Here is a 25,241-nt window from a genome sequence, read left to right as displayed (position 1 = left end):
CAGTGGACATCAAACCAACTCATTACAATAACATATTCTAAATAAATAAGAAATAAATATTATATTATTCCTAAAAAATAACACCACGCATTAACCTGCGACCTGGCCCAATTTCATCCTCGGAGACGCAAGGGATATAGTCAGGTCAGAAGGAAGCGCAAACTGCTAAGTTTACAAGAACGAACGAGCTTGTTCGTTCTTGTAAACTTAGCAGTTTGCGCTCCCTTCTGACCTGACTATATCCCTTGCGTCTCTAAGGATGGCCCAATTTTAGCAGAGCTCTTACCTCCTCTCATTATTTGGTCGCTCGCTAGGTTAGCCACGGATTTGAATAAAACAAGCCCGGGTTTGGTTTGTTTAAGAAAACTTCCGCTAAAAAAAGCTAGAAGTGAATAGGAACATTACTTACACGTTTCGTGAACAGCAGTGTCTATATATTTCAAACCACACTTGTCTACTGAGGAGCTGAAATAAAATAAACACGAAATGTAACAGGTTCATTCAATCATTGAACAAAATACCTCCAGGTTGCACAAGCATACAACATTTGTTCTATTCAAATCAAGTTAGCACAATTCAGTAATAATCCTACTTGACAGCACTCAAATCACAAGGCCATACAGCCTTTCGTGAGTCTTGACTAGTTCATATGTGTGCAATTAGCGCAGCTTTTCTTTTTATTGTGTTTGTGCTTATTTAGCTGGTGCGAGATGGGCACAAACTTCAAAAACTCATCAATAATTCATAATCCCATTGACCTATCAAATGGTAGATAATACATCACGTTCAGTGACTTTATATCGATAAACATCCTCCTTATTAGTATGCGGTGCTGAGTAGTAAAGCGCTGACTGAAACTTCGACATCGTTATCGGTAGCAAGCAAGCGCAAACAAACAAAAACGAAGTACCAAAAAAGCGCGAATCGTACAAAAGGTTTGTAAATAAAAGAAACGTCCAAGAGAATAAATTCGAGCGCAAAAAATACTTACTATGGCTGCTAAAATATCGGCGGCAATCAACATATAAAACACGTTGTCCCACCCCTGAAAAAACAAACAAATATGCCAACAAAATACTTAAACACTGAGTAGTAATTCCGGGTGACAAATACTGAAGAGCTTTAAACGTCACCTCACGATAATATAAATCGTCTGTTACTTAAAATTAACCGTCGATTTAATCTGCGGCTATCAATTGCAAAATTGGGGAAAAAAGATGAAAGAAATTCGAAGAAAAGGCAAAAACGTTAGTTGCGAGTTTTATTTTTTTGCTTATTATGGAAGTGAAATCGTGGTCTTGAACGGGGGAGCGGTGGATACTGAAGTGAAAAAAAAGGTTCGACTGTAATAAAAGTAACTCTTCCAACTGGTCTAACAACAAATGTACAGCGGGAAATCATTTAGGGGAAGTTTTGTAATGAACAATCACCAGTTGACTTACCGTAGGCGATATAATTCCAGTCAAAAGCGGACCGAGGGCAGCACCTACGAGAAAGAGAATATTGGGAGTTGGGTCACCGATACCGAGATCAACTTGCTTGTAATGACCATGCGCAATGCTATACTGAAAATTATTTTACGGCTTTTCGTCTCCTATAGAGTGTTTTCATTCACGTGACTACCGGCTATATTGGTTTACTGAAACAAAAGAAAGTATTTGCATAAAAATAAAGTTCAATTCCCAGCGGTTTAGTTTGGGACACCAACATGGCCGCCATTTCTTTGTTTTGGCACACCAACATGGCCGCCGTGACGTCATGTGAAAACACTCTATAGAAGCGACGTTGGAAACCATCTGACCACCAATTTATCAGTAAACTTGCTTGTATTTGTAACGATTTTGATAAATAGACGATCTTCACACCATAGAAATAGTGTGTTAAGTACCATATTCTTACTCATTTTTGCGCGTACTTAATTTCGCAAAAACTCGGGAAGCGAATTTCTCGAGTGTTAATTTTCTCGCTTGCAGAAAAAAAAACAGCAAAGTGTACTAAATTTCGCGATTTTGTTAGTGTTTTAATTTCCTGAGCTCAGCGCACTTATCACAAAGTAACTAAACAGACGATCTCTTCTTGTGGAGGGTGGTCTTGAAATTCCAATTAAATTCATTGTTGAATGGATCACTCGTCAAAGAATAAGAAAAGAAAAATGGAAAGATACAAAGGTCTGGTTCAATCCATCTACAAGGAGCCTACAAATGGAAACTTTGATGACTGTATTAAAGAGGTTTTGGCCGAATTACAAGCTGACTGAAAACAGAAATGGAGGAAGCTAGTAGAAAACAAGACCGAAAAGATGTTTTCAAGGACACCACAAGGCCCAGCTAACCAAGAACATTTAAAAATTCTTATTGTTTTGTTAAATGGTGTGGTGTTCAATTTCGCACAATCTCTTTTTCGCGCGTATTGAATTCTGCTTTTAGTTTGAAATCGCAAAAATCGCACAAATTAGTAAGAATAAGGTAGGCAATGGTTTACCAATGTTTATTGATATTATTCAACTTATACTATTTCATTGCTCTTTATTTTTTGTTTTCTGTTTCAGTCAAATCTGTTATTTTCGAATCAAGTGACAGCAGTTAGTCGAACTGTTAATAGTCATTTAGTGTAAATTGAGATTGAGGAGAAGGCAAAGGCGTGGTCACTAGATTGACAGGTACTTAAGAGGATTCATGGAAGATGTGGGGGGGGGGGGGGACCATGAAACGAGGATCTTCTAGCCGGGAGGGAGAGGGGGGGGGGGGGGGAGAGTCGTTTCTCCTAATCCTTACCCATGGAGCCAGTGCCGTCAATAATAGCTGTTACTGTGGCCATAGCTTTTGTGTTACCTTGGAGACATGGATGCGTTCCCTGCAAATGAGTATATGAAGTATCAGCAAACATTCAAACGCGGATAAAAAGTGCCTCTGCATTGAGGAATTTCAACTTACCAGATTTGCTGAAACTGCCGTCGTGATTAAAGCATAAGGTCCATTAACAAAAATTCCAGAGAGAATCATTAGAACTGCAAGCAAAAATAGATGGCTTGTTAGTAACTTTAGGAAGGCCTGATACTCAGTTAGTTTGTTAGCAGAGGAATGGGCTGGGAATTTAGATGAGTTAAAAAGAATTGAAGGGCTCGTTGCCCATAATGCTTTTTAGATCGCTTTTTGTTGTTTTAGCTCACATTTGCCGGACTCAGCTTTGTACGTGGCAATCAACTGCTTCAGGAAACGTTGCCTCAGTTTTTAATCCGGTGCACTGCGCTTCATTTTGTAATAAGAACAGAAACTTTGCCCATAATCATAGGATTTTATTGTAAACGAAGCGTAAAGAAACGGATAAAACAATGGGTCAACGTTTCCTGAAGGAATTGATTCGTTCAGAAAAGGTTTGCAGCTGAATGACTTCCCACTTTAGAAGGTAGTCATGGTTCTTGTGCATAGCGGGCTCTTGAACTTGTAACCAGAAACGCACAGCTTAAGGCTGGCAGTTAGGGTGGCGGGGCATTCTTCAGTTACAAGTAATAATAAGTATAGTGGCCAAGTATAGTGATGTTGCTGTTTTGTGTTAAGCAGATTTTCTCGATTTTAAGACCAGTTTATGTGTCACAAAGTAAATTTTTGCGCTGTAAGGCATAAGAGATATAACACCAGACTAACAGCACTAGCCAACGTAAATGACATTGAGCTAAAAGCATACAAACTTTCTTGTCTCTACTTACAAATATTGGTTTTGAGGCTAGCGTTGGCAAAGAATCTATAAAGGAATAGCTGAAAGAAAAAACATTGAAAATACATAAGTGACAAAGCTGATTATGTTGTGGTTTAAAATTTTTCAGACCTGCTTGGTATTTATTTTTCTTTGTTCTGATAGAGGAAAATAAAAATTAACGTGGTTCGAAGATTTTTAAACTGAAAGCAAATTCTAATCATATCATACACTATCCTTGTGAGAGAATCTCCTCCATTCCCCCTGAAAATATTATTGTTCTATCATTGCCTTATCCTAAAATACAAGCTCTTATGATGACGATGATGGTTGTTATTTTACATCATCTAGATAATTGCTTCAATCATATTCTTAGAAATGTGTAGCAATAGCAGAGGGTGGACTGTTTAAAGCTTGTAACTAAGTTAATGTGATCTTGATGAAGAGAAAACACATTCTTGTGCAACATATCCACTGGTCAAAATAAAACATCTGACACAAAATTCTCCACCAAAAACTAGAACATACCCCAAAGAACAACTCCAGCATTCAAAATGTACAGGCTATGTTTACACGTCCAGTTTTGATGGAAAATAATCCTATGATTGCAGGAAACTATCATTTTTGATCAAATTAGACAACTTGAGTATGATAAACAGACAACAAGCCCAGGTTCTTCAAAGAGGGGTAACTCTATCCAGTGGATAAAATGTCATCAACAAATCTGCTGGTTAAAGTTATCTGCTGTTTGAACAACTGGGGACAGGAGAATAACCCATCAGCTTACCGCTGGTCCTGCTAGCACTAACATGAATACAACTGTGATTCCACTGCAGTCCGTTTTGTCGGAAACAAAGCCTGCCACGATTCCTCCTACAAAATGAGATAACATTACAAACAAGTTACTTGAATGAAGGACATGTTCCCTGCTTTGCAGAAAGCCTTATTCCTTTGTATTTGCAAAAGTGGAAGCAAGAAAAACAAGAGGACTGGTTTGGAGGAAAACAATATTTTATCCAACCATTATCCACGTAACTGTAAATATTACAGGTATGCAGTGCATTCAGCATAACCCTGACTTGGGCCAACAGTTGCAGTGAACGTTTTCGTCTTATTTGACTGCTTAGCAGTGTTAACGCAGGATCAACAACAACAATTATTATTATTATTATTATTATTATTATTATTATTATTATTATTATTATTGATCATGTATTATTATTGTCAACCATTTACTTTCCAATAAAAGCATTCATATTGTTCTTACTGTTCTCCATACTGTAAACTGCTGCTTATAAGCCCTCGGCTTATACAACTTCGTAAGGGGTTTTAGATGGGCTTATAAACGGAGTGGCTTATATCCGAGGGGGCTTATAACTGGAATAATAATAATAATAATAATAATAATAATAATAATAATAATAATAATAATAAAGAATTCGAAACGAGCTTTAATTAAGCTTTAAAACATCGATATTTGGAACAAAAGTAAAACTAACAACACGCAACATAAATAAAACTAGATGGGGGTTTATAAACGCGGGGGGGGGGGGGGGGGCTAATAACTGGATGTATTTTTTGGTTTATAGGTAGATGGATGGGCCTATAACCAGGGGGGGGGGGGGTGGTAGAAGGGGGGCTTATAAGTGGCAGTTTACAGTATTTTAAATGATACTAGTTGAGAGAAGATGTACAAACATATTCTTTTGGGTGATCATTTTCCTTATTCTTACAACCTGTAGGTTTGACCAAGTAGTGATATTGTAGGGAGAAATTTGATTACTGGTCATTACTGGACCTTAAAACTACTTCAAAAACTCATTAATAATTCATAAGCCCATTGACCTGTCAAATGGTTGATAACACATCACATGCAGTGACTTTATATCGATAAAGCTCCTCCTTATTAGTATGTGGTTTTATCAGCTGATAAAACACTCCTCATTAGTATGCGGTGTTTTTCTTGTATGCTAATTTCCAACGTTCACAAAAGCATAATTGTAATGAACTCTATTGACAAAAGCTTTTCCAGTAATGTTTTTGAAGCCGTTCAAAAAATTTGCAGAACATTTTTTATCAGGTCTGAAACCACTTGGCTGTGCCTCGTGGTTTTACACCCAATAAAAGACTCCTGCTTGTTTTTTAAACATAATCCTTTTATCAGTGTATGTACACAGGACTCTGAAAGTAAACAAAAGTAGCAGACAAGTTGTACCTATTATTCCTCCTACATCAAACAGTGTGGATAGATCTGCTGCAGTTGTGGGACCATACACCTGGCCACCAATATCTGCACATGAAACAAACAACACAAATATTAATATCATCTTACATGTGACTCTGACATGCAAAAAAGTCAAAAACATTTAACGTTTATCAAAAAACTTAGGAAAGATGTTTCGGCCAAAAATCTTCGGCCTTTGTCAGTTTAAAAAATGACAAATAAGCAAATGTTAGATAAGCATTTCCTTATTTGTCATTTTTTAAACTGACAAAGGCTGAAGATTTTCGGCAGAAATGTCTTTCCTTAGTTTTTTCATAACAGTTTTTATAAGTCAGAGTCATACACATTTAAGATTATATTATGTCCATTCCTGACTGCAATTTCAATATTTTTCATTTAATACAAATATTGATGAGATTGACTTCACCGTAAACCTGTTTCCAGTCTCAGTAAAAATTGAGAACATTTAGGTTTCTGTTGGCCCGCTAAGGGCAACATTTTTGTGGAATTTGGTTGATCATAACAAGAATTTGTTATTGATGACCGAATGTAAAAATGAACATTTTTTTTTTCAAAATGAAATAGACCAAAGAAAACAAGAAGTTATGTTAAGGTGCATGCGTGGTGAGCCATGACTTGCATTACTGCATCACATGGACATCATGAAATTATGGCAAACTTTTTGAAAGACAGCATTTTTTATAACTTAACCCAGACACCCAAAGATATTCTGTTGTTGGGTACAACAGTTTGTGATATTGTAAACACTGGTGTATAAACTGCACTTTTTTGCCTAAAATCTTTGCTCAAAATCAGGGGTGTGGCTTATCTGCAAGAACATCTGCAAAAGATTATGTAAATCTGCAATTTTCCACACTTTTAGAACAAATGAAGACCATTTTTGCCAACAGTGTTACAGTACATGCCACACACAAAAAAAAGACATTTTACTAAAGGAGCTGTTTTTGTGCTTTAATTCGTAAAAATTATTCAGACATTATTCCTAAAGTGCTGCATTCACTTGTGTCCCTCTATAAGAATGCCCGATTACTAAGCTTTGTTGTTAATTAATTAATTAACATGTTGTTAATTGCATCTTGGTGATCAACAACTCTATCAAAAAAAAAACCACTTAAATGAAAATGTACCAGTAAAAAGTATCAACAAAACATGTATCACATGTTCAAGGAGGTATACATGCCTTTTAACACAGTTTTAAAGGTAAAATTTGTGATTCTATTTTATTGAAACTAAAAATGGTCAAAGAATCAATCAAAAGCTTAACAAAGCATTACAGAGAAACTTTGAACTAGCCTTTCACGCGACCTAACTTTAATTTTTTTGAAAAACGTTTTTTTTTTCAAACATTGAGCTTCAAAACTTGGGGTGTGGCTTATATGCCAGTATTTACAGTAAGTAATTTCCTGTTCTGCTTTGGTAGTATAATAGAACTTTTGCACAATTAATGGCAGCTCCTCTTTCTTCCCCATGACTTACATGTAGTAAGCTCAGCTTTTTTTGGTAGCTTATGTTTAACAGGCTCTGACTGTGTTCATGGGTTACTCACAACTGTCAGCAACTCATCAGAGAGGCAGTGTAAACAATATAATAACGAACAAACTTACTTGTGTTTTCAATATAAAATGGAAGCCAGAATAGGAAGGTATAGCTAACCAGCTTAGCAAAGAATAAACACAAAGAATACTCTATCACTCCCTGCAGGAAGGAAACATAAAAAGTTATTAACATGTTTAGAGGCATGTATAGATGTTGGAGTGTTAGGAATGGACACCCAAAAAGAGGACAACTCACTGGTATAAGAACTGCTCTCCAGAAACCAACAGCATGAGCGTCTGCTTCATTCATTGAAGTCGAAGATGCCTCTGATGAAGATGAGCCATGAGCCAACTGAAATATAACAATAAAACAATGACATTACTGGATAAGGTTTAGCATCATAGAAGAAACTATAAGGCCCAGTTTGTGTCATCAGCTCAAGACACAGGAAGAGGCACATACCATCCAGAGGCCTTGGAAAACATACAAAAACTGAATCCAAAAACTGTTTTATTATATAGTTTTTAAACAAAAATTCGTGATTTTAGTTCCCTTGAAGATAATTTGTGGACGTTTGTGATTTCCTTACTTTAGCTGGTAATTAAACAGGCAGAGGTAACACAACTGGATGATGTCACTACTATAGTATAAATCCCACTGAGGGTAGAAATGACGTCCTAATGAATTAGCTGTGAGCCTTCAGCAAGTAAGAATAGAGACTGTTAACAATTTATCTTGCTTGCGTACAATTACAAGGGGCTCTAGTGTATCTCAAAACAGGCCACTCACAGCCACATACCTGCCGGATTTTCACGCTTGTTGAATCAGTAGTACTACATGTTTCTTTTATAAGGCCTTCTCTTTCATCAGGAATACCCTGTAACATGAAGTTTATACATAAGCATATGTGAAGAAGAAGAAGAAGAAGAAGAAGAAGAAGAAGAAGAAGAAGAAGAAGAAGAAGAAGAAGAAGAAGAAGAAGAAGAAGAAGAAGAAGAAGAAGAAGAAGAAGAAGAAGAAGAAGAAGAAGAAGAAGAAGAAGAAGGAGGAGGAGGAGGAGGAGGAGGAGGAGGAGGAGGAGGGGGAGGAGGAGAAACAGGAAAGGTTTCTTTTATGTGGCAGTCATAATGAAGCTTAGGATGGCACATCTTGCACATTTAGAACAGAAATGTTTTATTTCATTTTCAGTGATCGAGAAATTTGAAGGATAAAATAGGCAAGAAGCTCACCTCTTTAAAAAGTTGTCCGTTAACTGAAGTACAAGTATCTACTGGACGGGGCTGTACAAAGAGAACAATAAAATTTGATGAGTACTTTCATAAGGTACAAAGTAATTTTGATGGTTTTCTAAATTAATTTTCAGCCCTTCAATGAAGATTTACTGTAATATAAACTACTAAAATAAAGCTGGGGCATACTTGCCCACCATTGCTGACTCAGTGCAGGAGCTAGTGCAAGGGTACATGGCTATCTCTGACCTGACTTGTGAATGTAATATGCACTGGAATACTACAGCTGTACCAACATCAGAAAAGCAGTCTCAATAAAGGATTCCAAATTCATGCAGTGATCTATGAGGACAATTTTGGTTTTTGCTTTTGAAGTTGCCATTCTACATGTACATCTTGTGATATTTTACCAGAGTGCTAATGCCTGATTATGTGTCGTTTTTGAGTGTTATAAACAAAATGTGCTTGAAATTAGGCTGTCTTAATGTGCTCAAGCCTGTGTTGGCCAAAAGTAGCACATTCAATCATGGTAACTTTGTTTTGAACTTTGGTTCCTTCAATAGTACAGTATATACTTCTGCTTAAGAAAGAAAGCACTAAAATTTGGTGACTAATTCATTAAAAACTGGTTTACCCCCGACGCACCTTGCTGGTACCCATTTATATACCTCAGTGGTTGGAAGATTATTAGCCTGCGAGAGGAGACGCTTTTCAGGCTTTTGTTTTACCCCCCTTTTATGAGTGTCCCTGAAATCTACAGTCACTAAACAGATGCAATGAGAGGTAAAACAACATCATCAACAACAAAAACAAAACAAAAAACAGAAGAACATTATTTTAATCAGATTTAATTTGCATCACACACAAATGTATGACCTACAGTAGCTCTTTAAAATAACAAACAAACAAACAAACAGCATAAAAACGAAGAGAAAGGTCTGGCTTATGGTGTTCAATTAAAATGTACCTGTACTTCATTGCGTTGCTGAGGAGGAGTACAGCCAACATGTGAGGGATCTGAAATACATCATAATATTTATTAATACAGTAATCACCAAGCTCATGTTAAAGCCATGTGTAGCCCTAACCCTCTGGTTTCCCAAGCATAATACAGCTAGGTGTACACAGATTTCTTTATCATCAAACTAGAGTTATCATAATTGCTTAATGATACACTCCTTGCATTATCCCTATTATATTCGTTTTCATTTTATATCTTTTTTCCTTTTGCTATTTTTTATAAGGGGAACAGTATTAGTTTTACTAGAGGTCCCCCTCTCATCTACTCCCAATTTGAATTGTATTCAAGTTAATTGTAATTTATTTAATAATTGTATCTATCTTATAGTTGTGTGTTAGTATTAGGAGGGAGAAACCAAATAAATTAAATGAAATCATGATTGACTATAGCATCAAAGGAGAACACTCTTGAATAATCATTTTGGCCTTTTAAAGTAACATTCCAGGGATTATTTTGCTTGAGGTGTAGTTGATATTTTGAATACTCACTCCACAATAACATGCAAATTGTACTAAGTCTAATTGAAAGGGTTATGAGATAATTATATTGTCAGTGACATGAAATCATAGATACAGTAGGAAACCAGGATGGTATAACAACCTTCTGAGTGACTCTAATTTGGGTACATAGTAAAAAGCTTAAAAGCAAAAGGAACAAAATATTGTTACAAGCATTAGTGCCAAAGAATACTCACCTACAACAAGGAAAAGAAACACAACGACAGCCATTCCACAAATAATGCATCCAGGAACAATGAATGAATACCCCCTGGCAGGAAAAATAACATCACAACAGTCAAGAAAAAATACTGACTGTCAGAGCATGTTATTTTACATGACGCTATCAAATACAAACTGAGTTAGAAATAAGTCCTTACCACTGACTACTTGCCCATACACCAGCTATTGCTGATCCTAGAATGTTTCCTACTGAAGTGTGAGAATTCCATATCCCCATTATCAAACCTCGCCTGGATAAAAAAGAAAGAAAGAAAGAAAGAAAGAAAGAAAGAATTTTTATTATCATTTATTTATTACTATACAGATACATACATGTAGAACCTTGATAAATGAAAATGCTCTGGTCCCTAAATGAACCAAGGATTGGATTGACACCACTCAATTCAGTGCAGTGCAGTGATTGTAAATATCTTTGAGCCATTTGTCTAACAAACTAGAAAAGCATGCACAGAGGACACACTGGCATCTTCGCTTGTCATTCTTTTCACCGCTTAGCACAACTGGAGGAATACACTCGATAATTTTGTCAAGTAATCAGTCAAGTGACAAGCTCATTATTTTCTCAGTCTTGTGAGACTTGATGCTTGACTTGATTCTCGATTACTGAGCCTCCATCCAAGATACTTGTGTGTTTCAAGTATCGAGGATGGAGTCAAGGATCAAGACTCAAAAGCGACTGTCAACTTACTTTTAAGGGGTACTGCATTATGTTTTTTCTCAAGACCAGTGTTCTGAAAAATACACTTTTCATTTTGCTCCCCTACCCCCCGAGATCTGAGCTGTATCATCACTAAAGTTATTTTGCTTATACAGCTGTACTGATAATATAAACTTTTAGTTCCTGAATGAAAGTTCTGACTACTAAAAGACACAAATAATAATTTCAAAGCAATTACATGATACAGTTTGGAATTATTGCAACAATTTACACAACATTTTTTTTGCATTTCAAAATAATAATGAATAATGCTTAATTTGGGCCGCATCAGAGGACATACACTGTAGACTAGCTGTTCAAAGAATAATTACAGTGGTGCATTACCATGTGAAGTTTCTTGAGTATAAGATCAAGCTGTATGAAAATGAAATCTTGTTTGATCTTACCTTCCTTTTCCAAACCAATTGCCAACACACTCTACAACGCTGGGCCAGCCAGAACTCTAGTGAACGAAATGTCATCCAGTTAGTAATGACAAGTTTGGTGAAAACTTCATTCTTGCTGTCTTCACTCTTGTTTTTAACCAACCAAGTCAGTGGTATTCAATACCAAATTGTACCTCATATAACTAAACAAAATAATGTACTGCGTTTTTCTGCAGATAATATGTTGTTTTGTATGAATCAGTAAGTTAATCATTTCATTCCTATATAACTGTCTGCTTGAAACAAACTGAAGATGGCCAACAAACTAATGAGCAAAGCATTATATATAAGCTTGAACTCACCTGAAAAAAGCCTGAAAACACCTAAGAAAGAAAAGATACAGTACAGTCAATAATAATGCATTAAACAGAAATAAACTTTAATTGGCAATAAACATGTCAAAATAAATTGCACAGTCTCACTAATGCATGTTTAATATATATGTCACTGCTCTGTGTCAAAAACGCAAACGTAAGATCAATATATAGCAGACAAAGCAACAACACAACCATACTGACTTTCATAATGGAGGACACATCCCCTGTGGTTGGCATGACAAGTGACTTCAATTGCGTGACGATTTAAGCCTCATTTAAGGACAGTGCCTACTATTGTTACTGCGCATCCGTTCTGCGCATCTTGTGATACTCGGGTTTCCTATGGGTGGTGGCTCCTAATACAGGGATACTTTTGTGTGGTGTAAAAGTATTCAGGGAAAGCAGAATCTAGCAAATGCTTTTGTTATCCAAAAAGAAAACTGGGGGTAACCATGCACTTTTCAGAGGTAATAAAGCTTCAACTTGGAAAAACCGCCACACATTGCTTTGTATTTTACTGCTTTTTAGAATAATAATTATGCTAAAAAACAGTAAATAGAAAATGCATGGTTATCCCATATTTTCTGTTCGGATTTTCATAGCCCTTGCTAAGATCTGTTTTTCCTGCAAGGTCATAAGCCACACAAAAATACTTTGGTATTAGTAGGCACCCTCCTTAAGCCTCATTTATCTCCCCAGCACTACCCACTGGATCAAAAGGGTATTGCTGTACAATCAAATACAGTTCTAGCCATGAGAAAAATTGTACTTTGAACGGAGTTCTTAAACTTTTTCAGCCAGACAGAAAATACCAGTATAACCAATCAAAAAATTGTACTATTATAGCAGTAAAATTACAGTACATAGATAAATGTTATATTGAAGGAACTGAACAACCAGAATGTAAGAAGGAAAGTAAGACTGGACAGTATTACATGCAGTTAAAGTACTGTGACAATGATCTTTTGAGTTAGGCAGAATAGCGTAAGGAATGTGTGCTGTTGTGACCGTTAACAACTAGTGGTATGGGGTGTTATGCTCCAAATTTTAACCATGTTTCACAGTCTTTGGTGTATTGAGATTAAAAACAACACAGTCTTTGATAATATACTGTGTAGATTTGTTGGACTAATTCTTTGGCGCCTGTTCTGGAATTGGAATACACAGACAGATGGTTTTTGTTTTCTCTTGTAACCTATTATGTTTTCGGAATGAACAGAATAGTGTAATGCTGAATAAGGAATGCTCAGAAAAGCTGGAATTGTATTTTTTGGGGAACTGATATTGCGTTTATTGTGTTATTCCTGAACTGGAATGAGAATAGCCAGAATTCTGCCAAAAGAATGCGCCCCTAATTAAGGGTGGAAGGGATTCTTGTTAATTAAAAAACACTGTACTTTAGCATTCAAACTGCTTAAATGTTCGTCAGCCCTCCTGATTACAGAATAAGCACTACATAACAAGCAAGTAATTATGATATTGATGTACACAAACCTGGACAGTAACAAAATATGCAAAGTGGTGAATCTTCCACTCATATGCCATTCCAAATGCAATTGTCAGCAAACCACTTGAGATCATACCAACTGTAAGGAAATGTCTTAAATCCATGTGTTCAGCAACAAAGCCACTTAAAATAAACGAAAAAGTCATCAATTTATAAATACTTTTCAAGTCTTTCATTGTAGTGCCCTGCCTTTTTAGAAGTCTGCTTTAAAACTCTTTTAATATTCTTGGATTTCGTGATTATAGTTTCTCTTTAAAGTTCTACAAGTATCAGCCAAAGGTTGGTTTGTTCACAGAATAGGGAGAACATAGGCCCCCCCCCCCCACCCCCTCTAAATGAGATTTTCCATTTTCATATGACCAGCTCCCAGTTGGCTTGATAGCTCACTTGGTAGAGCACAGCACCGGCATAGCAGAGGTCATGGGTTCAAATCCCGTTCAAGCCTGAATTTTCTTCAGGCTTTCTTTTGCAAAACTGCGAGAATTGTTCTTCTATAATGAATACTGTCTTGCACTGCTCTAAATTGACATAATTGTAGTTGTATTTTATAGTTACCTAAGTTCACCAACCTCAAAAATTACTGTTAGCTTCCCTATAGATTTCTAATTTAAATTATAGGAACAAGTCTGTCCATGCAAAAACATGTTTTCACTTACACATTTATGTTACCATGCAATTTTTAAGAGAACAAAAGAACTGTTGCTTAATTAGCGATTACTCAATCAATAATTGATTTATTTTTCTCATGGTAATCATTTAATTTAGTTATTTCAGTCAATTGTGTTCATTTTGAATTGGAATAACTTGGAAAAAAACAAGCATTAACAGCACAGGGAGACAAGTTGACCTTTAGTTGTAACTTGAAACAGCAGGCGAAATGGAGCCACAAACGAAATTACATAGCATATTTGCATTGTTATGCAAATTTTGTATGAGATCAATAAAAATGCTAGAAAAGAATGTTGAATTGGTTCTCTTTTACAGAAGGTTGCTATAGGAATTAATTTAATAGTTTTTACTTTGAGTTGGAATACCTTGAACAAAATAGGTTTTAACAGCACGGGACAGTGCAAACAAAACAGTGCCAGTTGACATTTGCCCTTACATGTAACTCATGTAACAAATAGAACAATGTTTTGACCAACTTACATAAATTTTGGGCTTTCACTTCAATATACAAAATCCTTCTTTTTTCATCTTTGAAAAAAAATTCAAATTGTTTCCAACAACAAAATTTCAAATAGAAGAAAGACCCTTGCAGTTAGTATGCAACTTATAATAAGCAGTTGTGAAAGAAAGCCTGAAAAAGAAAATCAGGCTTGAACAGGATTCGAACCCATGACCTCTGCGATGCCGGTGCAGTGCTCTACCAACTGGGCTATCAAGCCAACTGGGAGCTGGTCATATAGCGAGTTCGTAATATAAGAATAGAAGAAAGACCCTTGCAGTTAGTACGCAACTTAAGCAGTTGCAAAAAGAAAACCTGAAAAAAAGTTCAGGCTTGAACGGGATTCGAACCAATGACCTCTGCGATGCCGATGCTGTGCTCTACCAACTGAGCTATCAAGCCAACTGGGAGCTGGTCATTTGTGAGTTCGTAATATAAGAATAGAAGAAAGACCCTTGCAGTTAGTACGCAACTTAAGCAGTTGCAAAAAGAAAACCTGAAAAAAAGTTCAGGCTTGAAGTGGATTCGAACCCATGACCTCTGCGATGCCGATGCTGTGCTCTACCAACTGAGCTATCAAGCCAACTGGGTCATTAATGTGAGTTTGTAATATACAGTTGAACCTGTATATAACAGCCACCCTCAGGACTTGAGGAGCTGGCCGCTTAATACAGGATCACCAAAAATACTCAATTTTAATGGCGTGTCACACAAAAACATTTCACGCAAAGAAACAATAGGACAATCAACACCCTTTCAAGCAATCAATACTTTAAACAAAGTTTAGTGCCAATTTGTAACTTGACGGTATAATATACGTAACATTGTGTAAAAGTACTATGAAATAAATTGTCCTCTACTCTTCTACGGTATACAGTGCTCTATTTCTATGACTTACAGTTCACAACAAAATATCTCATTCCGTCATTTCATAGTTGTTACGCTCAATGTTCAATGTCACATGGCTGAAGAACAAGCTAATTAACGAGGAATTTCTTGCTAAAGAGTGAAGCATATTCAAAACAAACTCTTTTAGCGTTCGTGATATGGTACTATACTTCAGCACATTGCGGACGTCTGAAAAGCGTTAACGATATTAAACAGCCGACTATCAGCTTACAGGCTGGATCGCATTTTAAACAGTAAAATACCGCATAAAATAACAAATAGCTTAGTTTCCATTCAAGGGTGGCCGCTTAATACAGGTAAAAATAACAAAGAAAGACAAACATAGAATTGCTACAGGGTGGCTGCGGCCGCTTAATAGAGGTGGCTGCCTAATACAGGTAACAAATACAGCATTTGTATGAGCGAACAATCGGGACTTTGAAAACTGGCCGTTTAATAGAGGGTGGCCGCTTAATACAGGGCCGTTAAAAACAGGTTCGACTGTACTCTTAAAGGATGAATAAATGATTATGAATATATGAAACATATACTTTGAACTGCGGATGAAAGATCAAATAGAAGAAAGGTCTTTGCAGAGAGGCATCCAAGAGGTCATGGGTTCGAATCCCGTACAAGCCTGAATTTTTTTTCAGGCTTTCTTTTTGCAACTGCTTAAGTTGCGTACTATCTGATCCGCAGTTCAAAATATATGTTTCAAATATTCATATTCAACAATATTTTAGGAGCTTAGATTCCTTTGAGAAAAAAAATATTTCTTGTCTCAGTTTGGGTTACTTCACTTCCAAAGGCTAATTTGGAGAATAACTAACCATTCAAAATTTCCCGACAGGCAAAAGACCAAACTTCCAAGAACTAATTTTTCCCTAAATTTATTGTTTGATGCCCTAACCAGCAAACTCTTCCACCACAGTGAATAGATATTTACCTGAAAAACATTCCAATAGCATAAGAGAACAGGAATGCCAGGTCCAGTGCTCCAAGCAGCTCATCTCCACTATCGGGAGAATCTACAGAAAAAACGAAGAGTAACATTTGAGGAATAAATTTGTTTGAATAAAATAGACAAAGAAGGCAAATAAATGGTCCAAAAGGGTTAGAATATATTGCTCACATCATTTGCTGGAGTCATGAATATTTACTGAGCCACAAAGTGCTGAAGTACATGTAAATGTCTACATGTACTTATATTGACCAGCACTAACTGTAGATGAATATTTTTTTAGTACATAACAAAAAATTCAAAAGCAAGCTCCTATTAATTACTTGACAAAAAAAAAAGACAAAAAGCAAAAACAAAACAACAATAAAAAACAGGACAGCGGCAAGAGTGAATGGCAAATACCATCCACATATTGAGTAGCCAATCAGTTAACACAAAAAAACACTTACATGTATTACCTCAATTTAACAAGCCACTCCAAGTTTATTTAGTATGGAAGTCGCATAAAAACCCTCTTACATCGTATGTGCAATTTGGATAAAGTATGTCTGAAGTGGTGAACTGTCACAAAGCTCCAAAGGAATGGATTTGAGGAAATAACAATGACTTGATAAGCTTGAGAAACCTAGAACTTTTATTAGCTACATGGTTTCGTCTTAATCTTGTACCAGATGTTCTCACTTTTTAGGAGAGAACATCAGTAAAAATTTGTTTTTATGATGTGATATAATACATCAGGAATGTGACACATTGCATGACTACACATGCTCAAAACTTGCGGTAAGGTATGGATTTTAATGTGAATAATACTTCATCTACCATATTTAGAAAAAGTTAATGGTTAAGTTGTCAACATTCAGAGGAAAAAAAGAAAGCTACTGCTCAAGTTTTGTTGAAAATGGTGCCTGAGGTGCATGCACTGTATTATGTGTGCAACTTGGTTGCATACATGTATGTGTCAGGTTGCCAAGTAAAACTTCTTTTAACTTTGAGGAGAGAGAAAGACCATAAAAAACATGATCCATAGAAAAAGTATGATTATCATAAATTATAAGAACTATCCATAGTTTGAAATACTTAGTCCAAATCGATGGAAGAAATCACTTCCTAGCATAGAAATGTCATGATATAATTTTTGTTAAGGCTTGTGAATAAGCACAAGCAAAGCAAAGGCTTGAAACGACATGTGGAAATTGGTGATGGAATTGGCATCAAGCCATTTTCATTGACCAGTCATATTGGAGAGTGTGACTAATTTCATCAGCTATTTCCTCCAAAGAGATAACATCTCGGTACAAGATTACCTCGTGCTGCAGAGAATCCATCACCAACTTGCCACTGCAGATAGTTCAACTAAGTAAACTTACCAAATGGCTTCCATCCATGGCAGCTTGGTGTTATTTTAGAACAGTTTGGATTCAAGGTACCCTAAATAAACAAACAGATTAGATTGATTTGAGTAAGTCCTGTCTTAATTGTTCCAAAGGACAGACAATATGTGGCTGATCTGTAGCTTCCAGATCAAAATAATGAAACAAACTGATTACAGTGCATCATCAAATCCAGTTTGCTGACTGATATCTCTGAAACCGTAAATTATATGAGAAGCATAGCAACTATTTAATTGTTGACCTGGAGGCTTGTATTCAAAGAATCATCCCGCTGCTTTTTTCTAAAAAACTAACCTACTCAAGCAGGGCATTATATTGAAGAGCTTGGTGCTTAATTGACCTTTAGTGCATTTTAGGTCACCTTTTGTTGTTTTAACCTGGGGGCGAAACAAAACAAGTTTCATGCTGACTAGAAAGCAACAAGCGGGTGAGTCTACATACTAAAAGCCTTATTGAACTAGCTTGTTTGGTCAGTATTGGGAAAATATTAGTCTCACCATTTTTTTGCAAGTTTATGGACCTCGTCTTAGACTCGGTTCATTACCTTGCAAAAAAAAAATAAATAAAAAAAAAATAATAATAAAATAAAAAAAATTAACCAATATTTTCTCAATACACACCAAACAAGCTAGTTCAATAACATAGATGTATTAGTTGTCACCGTCCTTAAAGCATTTCTATTTACCTTGGCATTGACTCCACTCCTAAGGAAATCATGTGAATATTGCATATCAAAAGCAAATTTAATGCAACTAATTTATTACCCTATAAGCAGGGGTCCATATAGCCGCTTAGTGCAGACAACAGAAACCTCTGCTTGCAGGACATACTCCTTACCTTGACAACACTGATCGGTTTTCGTGAGAGATGATAAGAAGCGTAAGCGAAAAACGTCAGGATAAGAACCGACCCACGATAACTGAGGAAAATGCAAAATAATGAATAAATGAAATCCGTCAAATCACAACATCTACATACCAACAACTTAAATAGATCACCTGCTTCCTTGCAAATAAAACACACTCTAATTACAAAATAACGAAAAAAATCCTTACGCAGCAGTCCGTTCTCGTCCTAGCCATTGTATGAATCGTATTCCGTAAGGGACTTTACGGCGATGTTCATGGTGACCAGGATCAGACATTGGCGGAAATTCGCTAAAATTATTCACGCGAGCTTTGTGACAGAATGGGACTTCTCCTCAAAGAAAACCTATCAAGAGAAGACAAAAAATGAATCAGCCTAACATCAAAAGAATATCGTGGAAAGGAATAACTTTACTCTGACGAGTTTCCGATAGATATATAGGCCTAGGCGCCATGTTCAATGAACTCATGCCATACTTCTTGCGAGTGATTTAACGGACCCAGGCAATTTTCAACCACAGAAGCGAGATGAAGTTTTTGGATATACTACGTTATCAATCATACATTCTTACCAACTTCCATCTAGGAAAAAGTCTTCATTTTTTTAGGCTGACGGTCCTTTTCGTGTTTTTTTTTGGGCCGGTTGCTTTGTCATGTGACATAAGCGAAAGAGAGAGACTGAGTACGAAAGTAAGTTGTCATGACTACCATATGTGAAAGATTTGGCAAAATATGTTTCTACAGCGAAAGGCGGTTCAGTGGTACATCTAGTGCTTGAAAAAGCTGAAAATGTCGACTCACTTTAGTGCAAATCAGGTATCGTTTTTGCCCCAACAGGAAACTTATAACTGTATGAATCACGAAGAACTGAAATTTAGCTAACAGGGGCACAACAGGCTATCTGATGCTATATTAAGCTAATAAGCTTAGAGTCTTAATTTCAGTCTCCCTTCGTTTTGTAAAGGAGGCAGGTTACCCTGCTAACAGAGGTTTTTCCCTTTTGTAATTTGTAGTTTCTTTCGGAACGCTAAGCCAGCCAACTACGCGAAATACCAGAGACGCGAACAACTTCGCACATGCTAAAAAAAATTGCCAGAATTAGAAACGCTCTGCGATCAGGGTAGACACGGCGCGCCGGGTCGGACTAAGCTTTACATCAATTGAAGCTTACATGTAGCTAATCTTTTGGTAGTTTCTTCTTGATAGTATTTTGTGTCTTTTAATGTGTTGCAGTACGATCAAGCCTTTGCTGCTCAAAGGTTACAAAATTGGCAGAGACCGAAGAACTTCAAAGAGGTAAGCTTAAGTTTCTTAGTTGTACGAAGCTAAAGCTTCTTCTGGGCCTTCTACAAACAAACAAGCAGGTTAAAAATAAAGATCTTAAAATCTTACCTGTATTTTAATACAGCCTGTGTCACAAATTGCAACACGGTATGTATTAATACGGGAAGGTTCGAGTCGACTAACCTGCGGTCAGTCACCCAGTTTCTCGCTGGTGGTTACTGAACTGCAGTGTAATCGAAATCAGAGCTGGTTGTTGGTAAGCCTGATCGCACGTTACAATCAGTCAAGCTCCGGCTTTTTCATCCAGTAACGAGCGCAGCAACGTTACGTAACCTTTTTATACTGTAAGATATCCGCAGGGTAAATCACAAGGCTTTGCAAGCCAAGGCAAGATCAGGGTCTGAACCGGCATTTTTTTTTAACTTAAGAAAGATGAAAGAATGAATAACTGAATTCAGCATCAGACAAAGACGACTACCAGCGCGGCTCAATTAGCTAACAAGATTTCAGGAGTTTTAATTCTTCTTTTTGTATCAGTAGATGCATGGTAACTGCAAGCTTTTGCCTTTGCAGCTGCAAAAACACAATCCAAACTTGCAGTTACAAAAGCACACTGGGTCTGACCACATGACACAAGCTTGTTCCAGGCTCCAAGAGAGAACAGTGAAATACTGAAAGCACCAAGGTGAACCTAAAACATGCAGGAAATGAAGAGAAGGAGGGCCCATCTTGTTTTATGTTCACATTTGCTCTCAGCATATTTTTCTTGTTCCCAATATCCGAGAGCCTGGAACATGCATCACAGGCAACAACTTATCCTATCAAATATTTAGTGCTTGTAATATGCCTGAGGTGTGGGGTATTCCCTGTTAGTATAATTACTCAAGTGATTATAGAGATACTGTTAATCTGATTAGTCGAGGATTGCATCATATCCCATATCCCGCTATAATCACCTTGCGTGATGTGATTGTAGCGGGAGCACTAATTTTCAAAATGGCCGCTTAGCAATTTGTTGATCAGTGTTTCTGAGGAAGAAGTAAATAGGATGAAAGAAAATGCAATTCCCAAAGGCACTAAAGTCCGAGGTGACACTTTTCGAAGGCAAGATATGAAAATTTTGCTAATTGTAATAAAAAACCCTTGTAAATTGTATGTTGTTGATGTCGATGGCTTAAAATGAAGACAATAAATTAAGTTAAATTCGCACACAAGATTTTCTTTATTCAACAAAAAGATTTCATAAACAAAAGCAAATTTAAGACAGAATTTGAAAGCATGCAAGTAAACAAGATGAATAAATGCCTCTCTAAGATTTACGTTTCAGTGAGGAGAAAAGATCACAGTTTTTATAATCTAAAAACTAAATTGTTGTCGGTTTGAGCGGCTCTCAACCGCCAATCTAAAGTCACCGCCTCACAACAAAAAATTTCCATCTGTGAAAACCGTGTACTTGTTTAGTAAAGTCAATAAAGGACTTAATTCGTACCTGAAGCAGGTTATCTGCGAGGGCAATTTATAAACGTCTGTTAACCGGCGAAGCCACCATGTCAACAATTAAGAAAACATTTGTGCAGTAAAGTGTTATCGCTAACATTTTGTGATCCCGGTTCGAGTTTAACACTAAACAGCCTGGTTCATCTCCATGTATTTTTGGTAAACGGGTCGGAGATTAACCCAACATTAATTCACAGAAGTCAATGCTTCATCTCAATGAAGCAACAGTGGAAGAATACTGCTTGAGGCATGTGCAGTTTATCAATTGAGCATGTGATTGGCAGACTGCGCGTCTCTGTTCATTGATGCTTGACAATTTGAAACAAACAAAATCAACATTTTTCAGACAGTTCTTGTTTTTCTCTGATAATCACCTGAGTAACTATACTAAAACAATTATTCACCTAAGGCTCAGTTAATATTGGTGAATATTCCCCTTGACTTTGTCATGGGTGTGGAAAATGGCATGTTTTGGTCTGAAATAGGGTCAGAATTTGGAGAACCGGGTAGCACACCCCTACCAAGAAATCTGAAGGGGGGGGGGGGTAGGATTCTTCCCTTTATATGTGTGGCTCCAAAGGGTTTACTTTTTGAGCTGTTTTGGTGTGAAAATGAGTCTATATTTTAATGGTTTGGTCTGAAAGTCTGAAAATTTCTTATTTATCAAAAAATTGAATTTCTGTTAATGAATTTTGTGCATGTAAAATAGTTTTTCAAGTCAGAAAAGTTTGAGAAACGCATGCCAGGTCTGAAAATGGATATGAATTCTAAAAGCTAGGGTAATATGCACTTGGAGATTTCTTATACATGAGATCTTTTTTTAAGTGCACAGGGACATTCTCTGTTCTTCACAAAAAGGTTTTTGTGTTTTTTATTAACTAGAGACCATCTACTCTCGAAGGATTTACGCAGCCAATTAGCAATGACCGAGGCCATATTTTGCCTGGAATCCCACGCTCATCAAAGAGCCCTTGGGGTGAGTTTATTGGGACATGGGATATGGAAAAGCCCCCTCTGAGGACAAAAACGATGAAGACAAATGTAATGACATCAAGCATACAATACACTGCACCTGTTCCAGAAGAAAGCAACCGCACACCAAGCCCCGGACAAGAAGCTGCTATAGGAAAAGCAAGAACTCCAACACCACAACAAGAAGCTGGAAGGACTCCGAGCCCAAGAGACGGAGTTATCCAAGAGAAAGTAAGCCCGCGGCCTCAGAGCCAGGAAGTTCAATGCAAGAAGTCACCTAGCCCCAGTAAGCAGAAAACACCAGAGCCTCCTGCTTCCCCCGGTCAGGGAAATGCTCCCAAGAAACACGTTGTGTTGGATGAACCGTCTTAAATATGCAAACTATTGTTATATGCAAGTAAAGTCTTCGAATAAAAACTGAGGAATGTAGCAAGGATACATTGAGTGACCAAATATTTTTATGGGTTGGTAAACATTTTTAAGGTTGTGGAAATATGGGTAGTAATACCCGTATTTCCGCTATTTTACTCCAAATATTTTAGCCGTTTTTCTTTTGAGAGGTGTGTGATATGCAGCTGATCCGGCTCTATTACAAAATCAAGAAGCGTTTGGATATTTTCACACTACGTTGCCTTCTAACTGCAGTCGATGATGTCTGCGACAATACACGGGTATGATCTTCAAACCAAAGTGTTCAATTATAGGGGCATTTTAAAAGGAAACGATACTATTAAGCGCTCAACTAGTTTGCCTAAAAAAATTGCAAAAATCTGTCTCTCTTTTTTTGTGGACCAAGGTGAAACAGGAAACGTGCGCTGACCACACACTGGGTTAACAAGAGGTATCCGTAGAGGCCCACAAGCCCGCAAAAATTTGCCAAATTGATCGAACCACAAATCATCCGATAAGTACACAGGAAAAGTAAAAATTAATTATCATGCGCAGGTTGGATGCAGGGTTAAAGGTTATGTATTTTTCCGGTGGATTAAGTTGTTGATACATGCACAATTTTTACAGAGAAGTCGAATAAAGTTTCACGAATCCGTAATGTAGCACAGGAGAATATTCACCAGTTCAAGGCAAATGCCTCGAAAACCGAGGATCTCGTTCCTCGGTCTTTCTTTGCTCCGAAACAGCACGGAAACGCTTGCTACGCAGGCTAGCATGAAGGCTCTTTTTTCATTTTTTTTTTTTTTTTACGTACTTTAACAGGTTGCATAACAGCTTTGCAAGCCTGTTCAGATCCAACGCGAAGACTGTCGAACAATAGGGATTATCTGTGTTCAAACTTGCTGGGATTTCGCAGGAAATATGTACTGAGGCAAGGGATGAGTTCAAACAGAAATATCTTCCGTTTGATAAACTTGATACTATTCCTTTTCAGGAATACGAGGGATAACAAATAACCGTCCTCAGAAGGTGTGCTTACTCCGCCCCATCCCCTCCCATTCGCCGGACTCCAACTCCAGTCTCAATTCTGACAACTCAGTGTATCCTAGAAGAAACTCCGACGACATTTCATGGAGGCTGTCCCGGTTTACGTATTTATTTATTGCTATGAGAAGGCGCGCTAGCTCGGTATATTTACATCGGAGATCTCGGTAACAAGCTGACTCAAAAATGGCCTATAAAAGCCCCGATTTCGAAAAATAGACTTTTTCATTTCATCAGGAGCCCATTACCCTGATTTCATTCATTCGTATACATGGTTAGTTAATAAATAAGTGAATGATCACGTCATTTCAAAGTCCAAAAATGTTTGTCTCTCAATAGAAACACACACAAAAAAAATTGTCTAGTTTTGCTATCAAGTAACGCCCCAGTGCAATAAAACTGTTGATTAGTGCCTCTGGCCAGAGACGGAGTAGGTCGGAATGGATTGAAACTTGAAAAATGTTAGGCTAGTTACGTGTTTCAAGTTTTCGCATTTTTGTTTCCAAAACGCGCTAGACCGGGGCGCTAGAACAGATCACGAGTTGTTCCTTTCAATAATTGAGTTGATTTCTTCCCTCTCGTTGTTCTAGAATAATTTCGTAGCTATATGAAGGTCCTATTTCACCATTTTAACCAAAGAGGTCAAAAACCCCATGACACTTCCTCTTTAAGCAAGTACGAAAAGAAAGCCTGGAAAATATTCAGGCTTGAACGGGCCTTCTGCGATACCGGTGCAGTGCTCTACCAATTGAGCCGGCAAAGCCAACTGGGAGCAGGTCATTTTGTCTATACCTCTACGGGTATATTACGTCTTTACCGAAAATTACCAGCTCCCTGTTGACTTACGCAGTCGGCCCGCTTGTAGCAGTGTATCCATCGATCCGTGTAGTTTAAATCATGCCCGTATTTCATATGGCTTGGAGAAAAGTTGGGATTACCAAAGAGAATGTTTAACTTACCATGCAGCGCGGAACTCCCTTTATATCTTTGATGACTAAACACTATGAATCTTGAAGAAGTCGCATGACTCCGCTTGCTCAACTTTCAGCGCCATATTCGGCTAAATAAAATTCCCATGACGACATCTGATAAGATCAACACCACGATGCAATTCCAGCTAACAATCGAGATGTCGCACGAAAAGTTTACCGCTTATTCCAAACATTTACCTTTGGCTACATCTAACACCGTGAAACTACGGAGGTTTTCACATCCTTTTGATCCATTTTGGCGAGACTTTGCTCCCTGTTTTGGACTTGTCTGACCGGAAAAGTTGCATAAAAATTACCAAGTTACATAACTCACTAGCACGCGGCGCTGGAGACTAGACATTTCCAACTGAGCTGTGA

General features: G+C 37.2%; 2 protein-coding genes across 5 annotated transcripts in view; one reads left to right on the top strand and one right to left on the bottom strand.

Moving 5' to 3' along the window:
* Nucleotides 1–25,241, bottom strand: part of LOC146471150 (glucose-6-phosphate exchanger SLC37A2-like) — a 27,013-nt gene extending 1,772 nt beyond the window's left edge. The window contains exons 1-23 of one of the 4 annotated variants that reach the window (XM_085121167.1): nucleotides 25,042–25,241; nucleotides 18,895–19,051; nucleotides 18,677–18,758; nucleotides 17,816–17,876; nucleotides 16,434–16,515; nucleotides 13,419–13,554; nucleotides 11,910–11,930; nucleotides 11,569–11,624; nucleotides 10,602–10,694; nucleotides 10,419–10,492; nucleotides 9,671–9,720; nucleotides 8,704–8,754; nucleotides 8,274–8,351; nucleotides 7,730–7,825; nucleotides 7,543–7,633; nucleotides 5,909–5,983; nucleotides 4,481–4,566; nucleotides 3,707–3,755; nucleotides 2,934–3,007; nucleotides 2,775–2,853; nucleotides 1,443–1,486; nucleotides 992–1,045; nucleotides 410–465 (exon numbers count right to left, since the gene is read on the bottom strand). In XM_085121167.1, coding sequence (XP_084977293.1) covers nucleotides 410–465; nucleotides 992–1,045; nucleotides 1,443–1,486; nucleotides 2,775–2,853; nucleotides 2,934–3,007; nucleotides 3,707–3,755; nucleotides 4,481–4,566; nucleotides 5,909–5,983; nucleotides 7,543–7,633; nucleotides 7,730–7,825; nucleotides 8,274–8,351; nucleotides 8,704–8,754; nucleotides 9,671–9,720; nucleotides 10,419–10,492; nucleotides 10,602–10,694; nucleotides 11,569–11,624; nucleotides 11,910–11,930; nucleotides 13,419–13,554; nucleotides 16,434–16,515; nucleotides 17,816–17,876; nucleotides 18,677–18,758; nucleotides 18,895–18,983 — 1,577 coding nt within the window. In that variant the 5' untranslated portion in view covers nucleotides 18,984–19,051; nucleotides 25,042–25,241. The other 3 variants (XM_085121166.1, XM_085121165.1, XM_085121168.1) reach the window with 3 other exon arrangements.
* On the top strand, nucleotides 19,377–22,896 carry LOC146471151 (protein Flattop homolog). Its single transcript, XM_085121171.1, has 3 exons — nucleotides 19,377–19,521; nucleotides 19,939–20,001; nucleotides 22,369–22,896. Exons 1-3 carry the CDS (start codon nucleotides 19,495–19,497, stop codon nucleotides 22,828–22,830), a joined length of 552 nt encoding a protein of 183 aa, XP_084977297.1. The 5' UTR covers nucleotides 19,377–19,494; the 3' UTR covers nucleotides 22,831–22,896.

This window comes from Pavona decussata, unplaced genomic scaffold (genome assembly GCF_977016875.1).
Source record: "Pavona decussata unplaced genomic scaffold, jaPavDecu1.1 SCAFFOLD_106, whole genome shotgun sequence".
Lineage (NCBI taxonomy): Eukaryota > Metazoa > Cnidaria > Anthozoa > Scleractinia > Agariciidae > Pavona > Pavona decussata.
The sequence above is the reverse complement of the archived record's forward strand: the minus strand, read 5'-3'. Positions and strand labels throughout refer to the sequence as shown.

Bases quoted from the DNA above. Each gene is read 5' to 3' on its own strand.
- LOC146471151 (XM_085121171.1), top strand. From the start codon at position 19,495: ATGTCGACTCACTTTAGTGCAAATCAG. The intron at 19,522-19,938 runs GTATCGTTTTTG...AATGTGTTGCAG, and splicing joins CTCACTTTAGTGCAAATCAG to TACGATCAAGCCTTTGCTGC. The intron at 20,002-22,368 runs GTAAGCTTAAGT...TTTATTAACTAG, and splicing joins GACCGAAGAACTTCAAAGAG to AGACCATCTACTCTCGAAGG.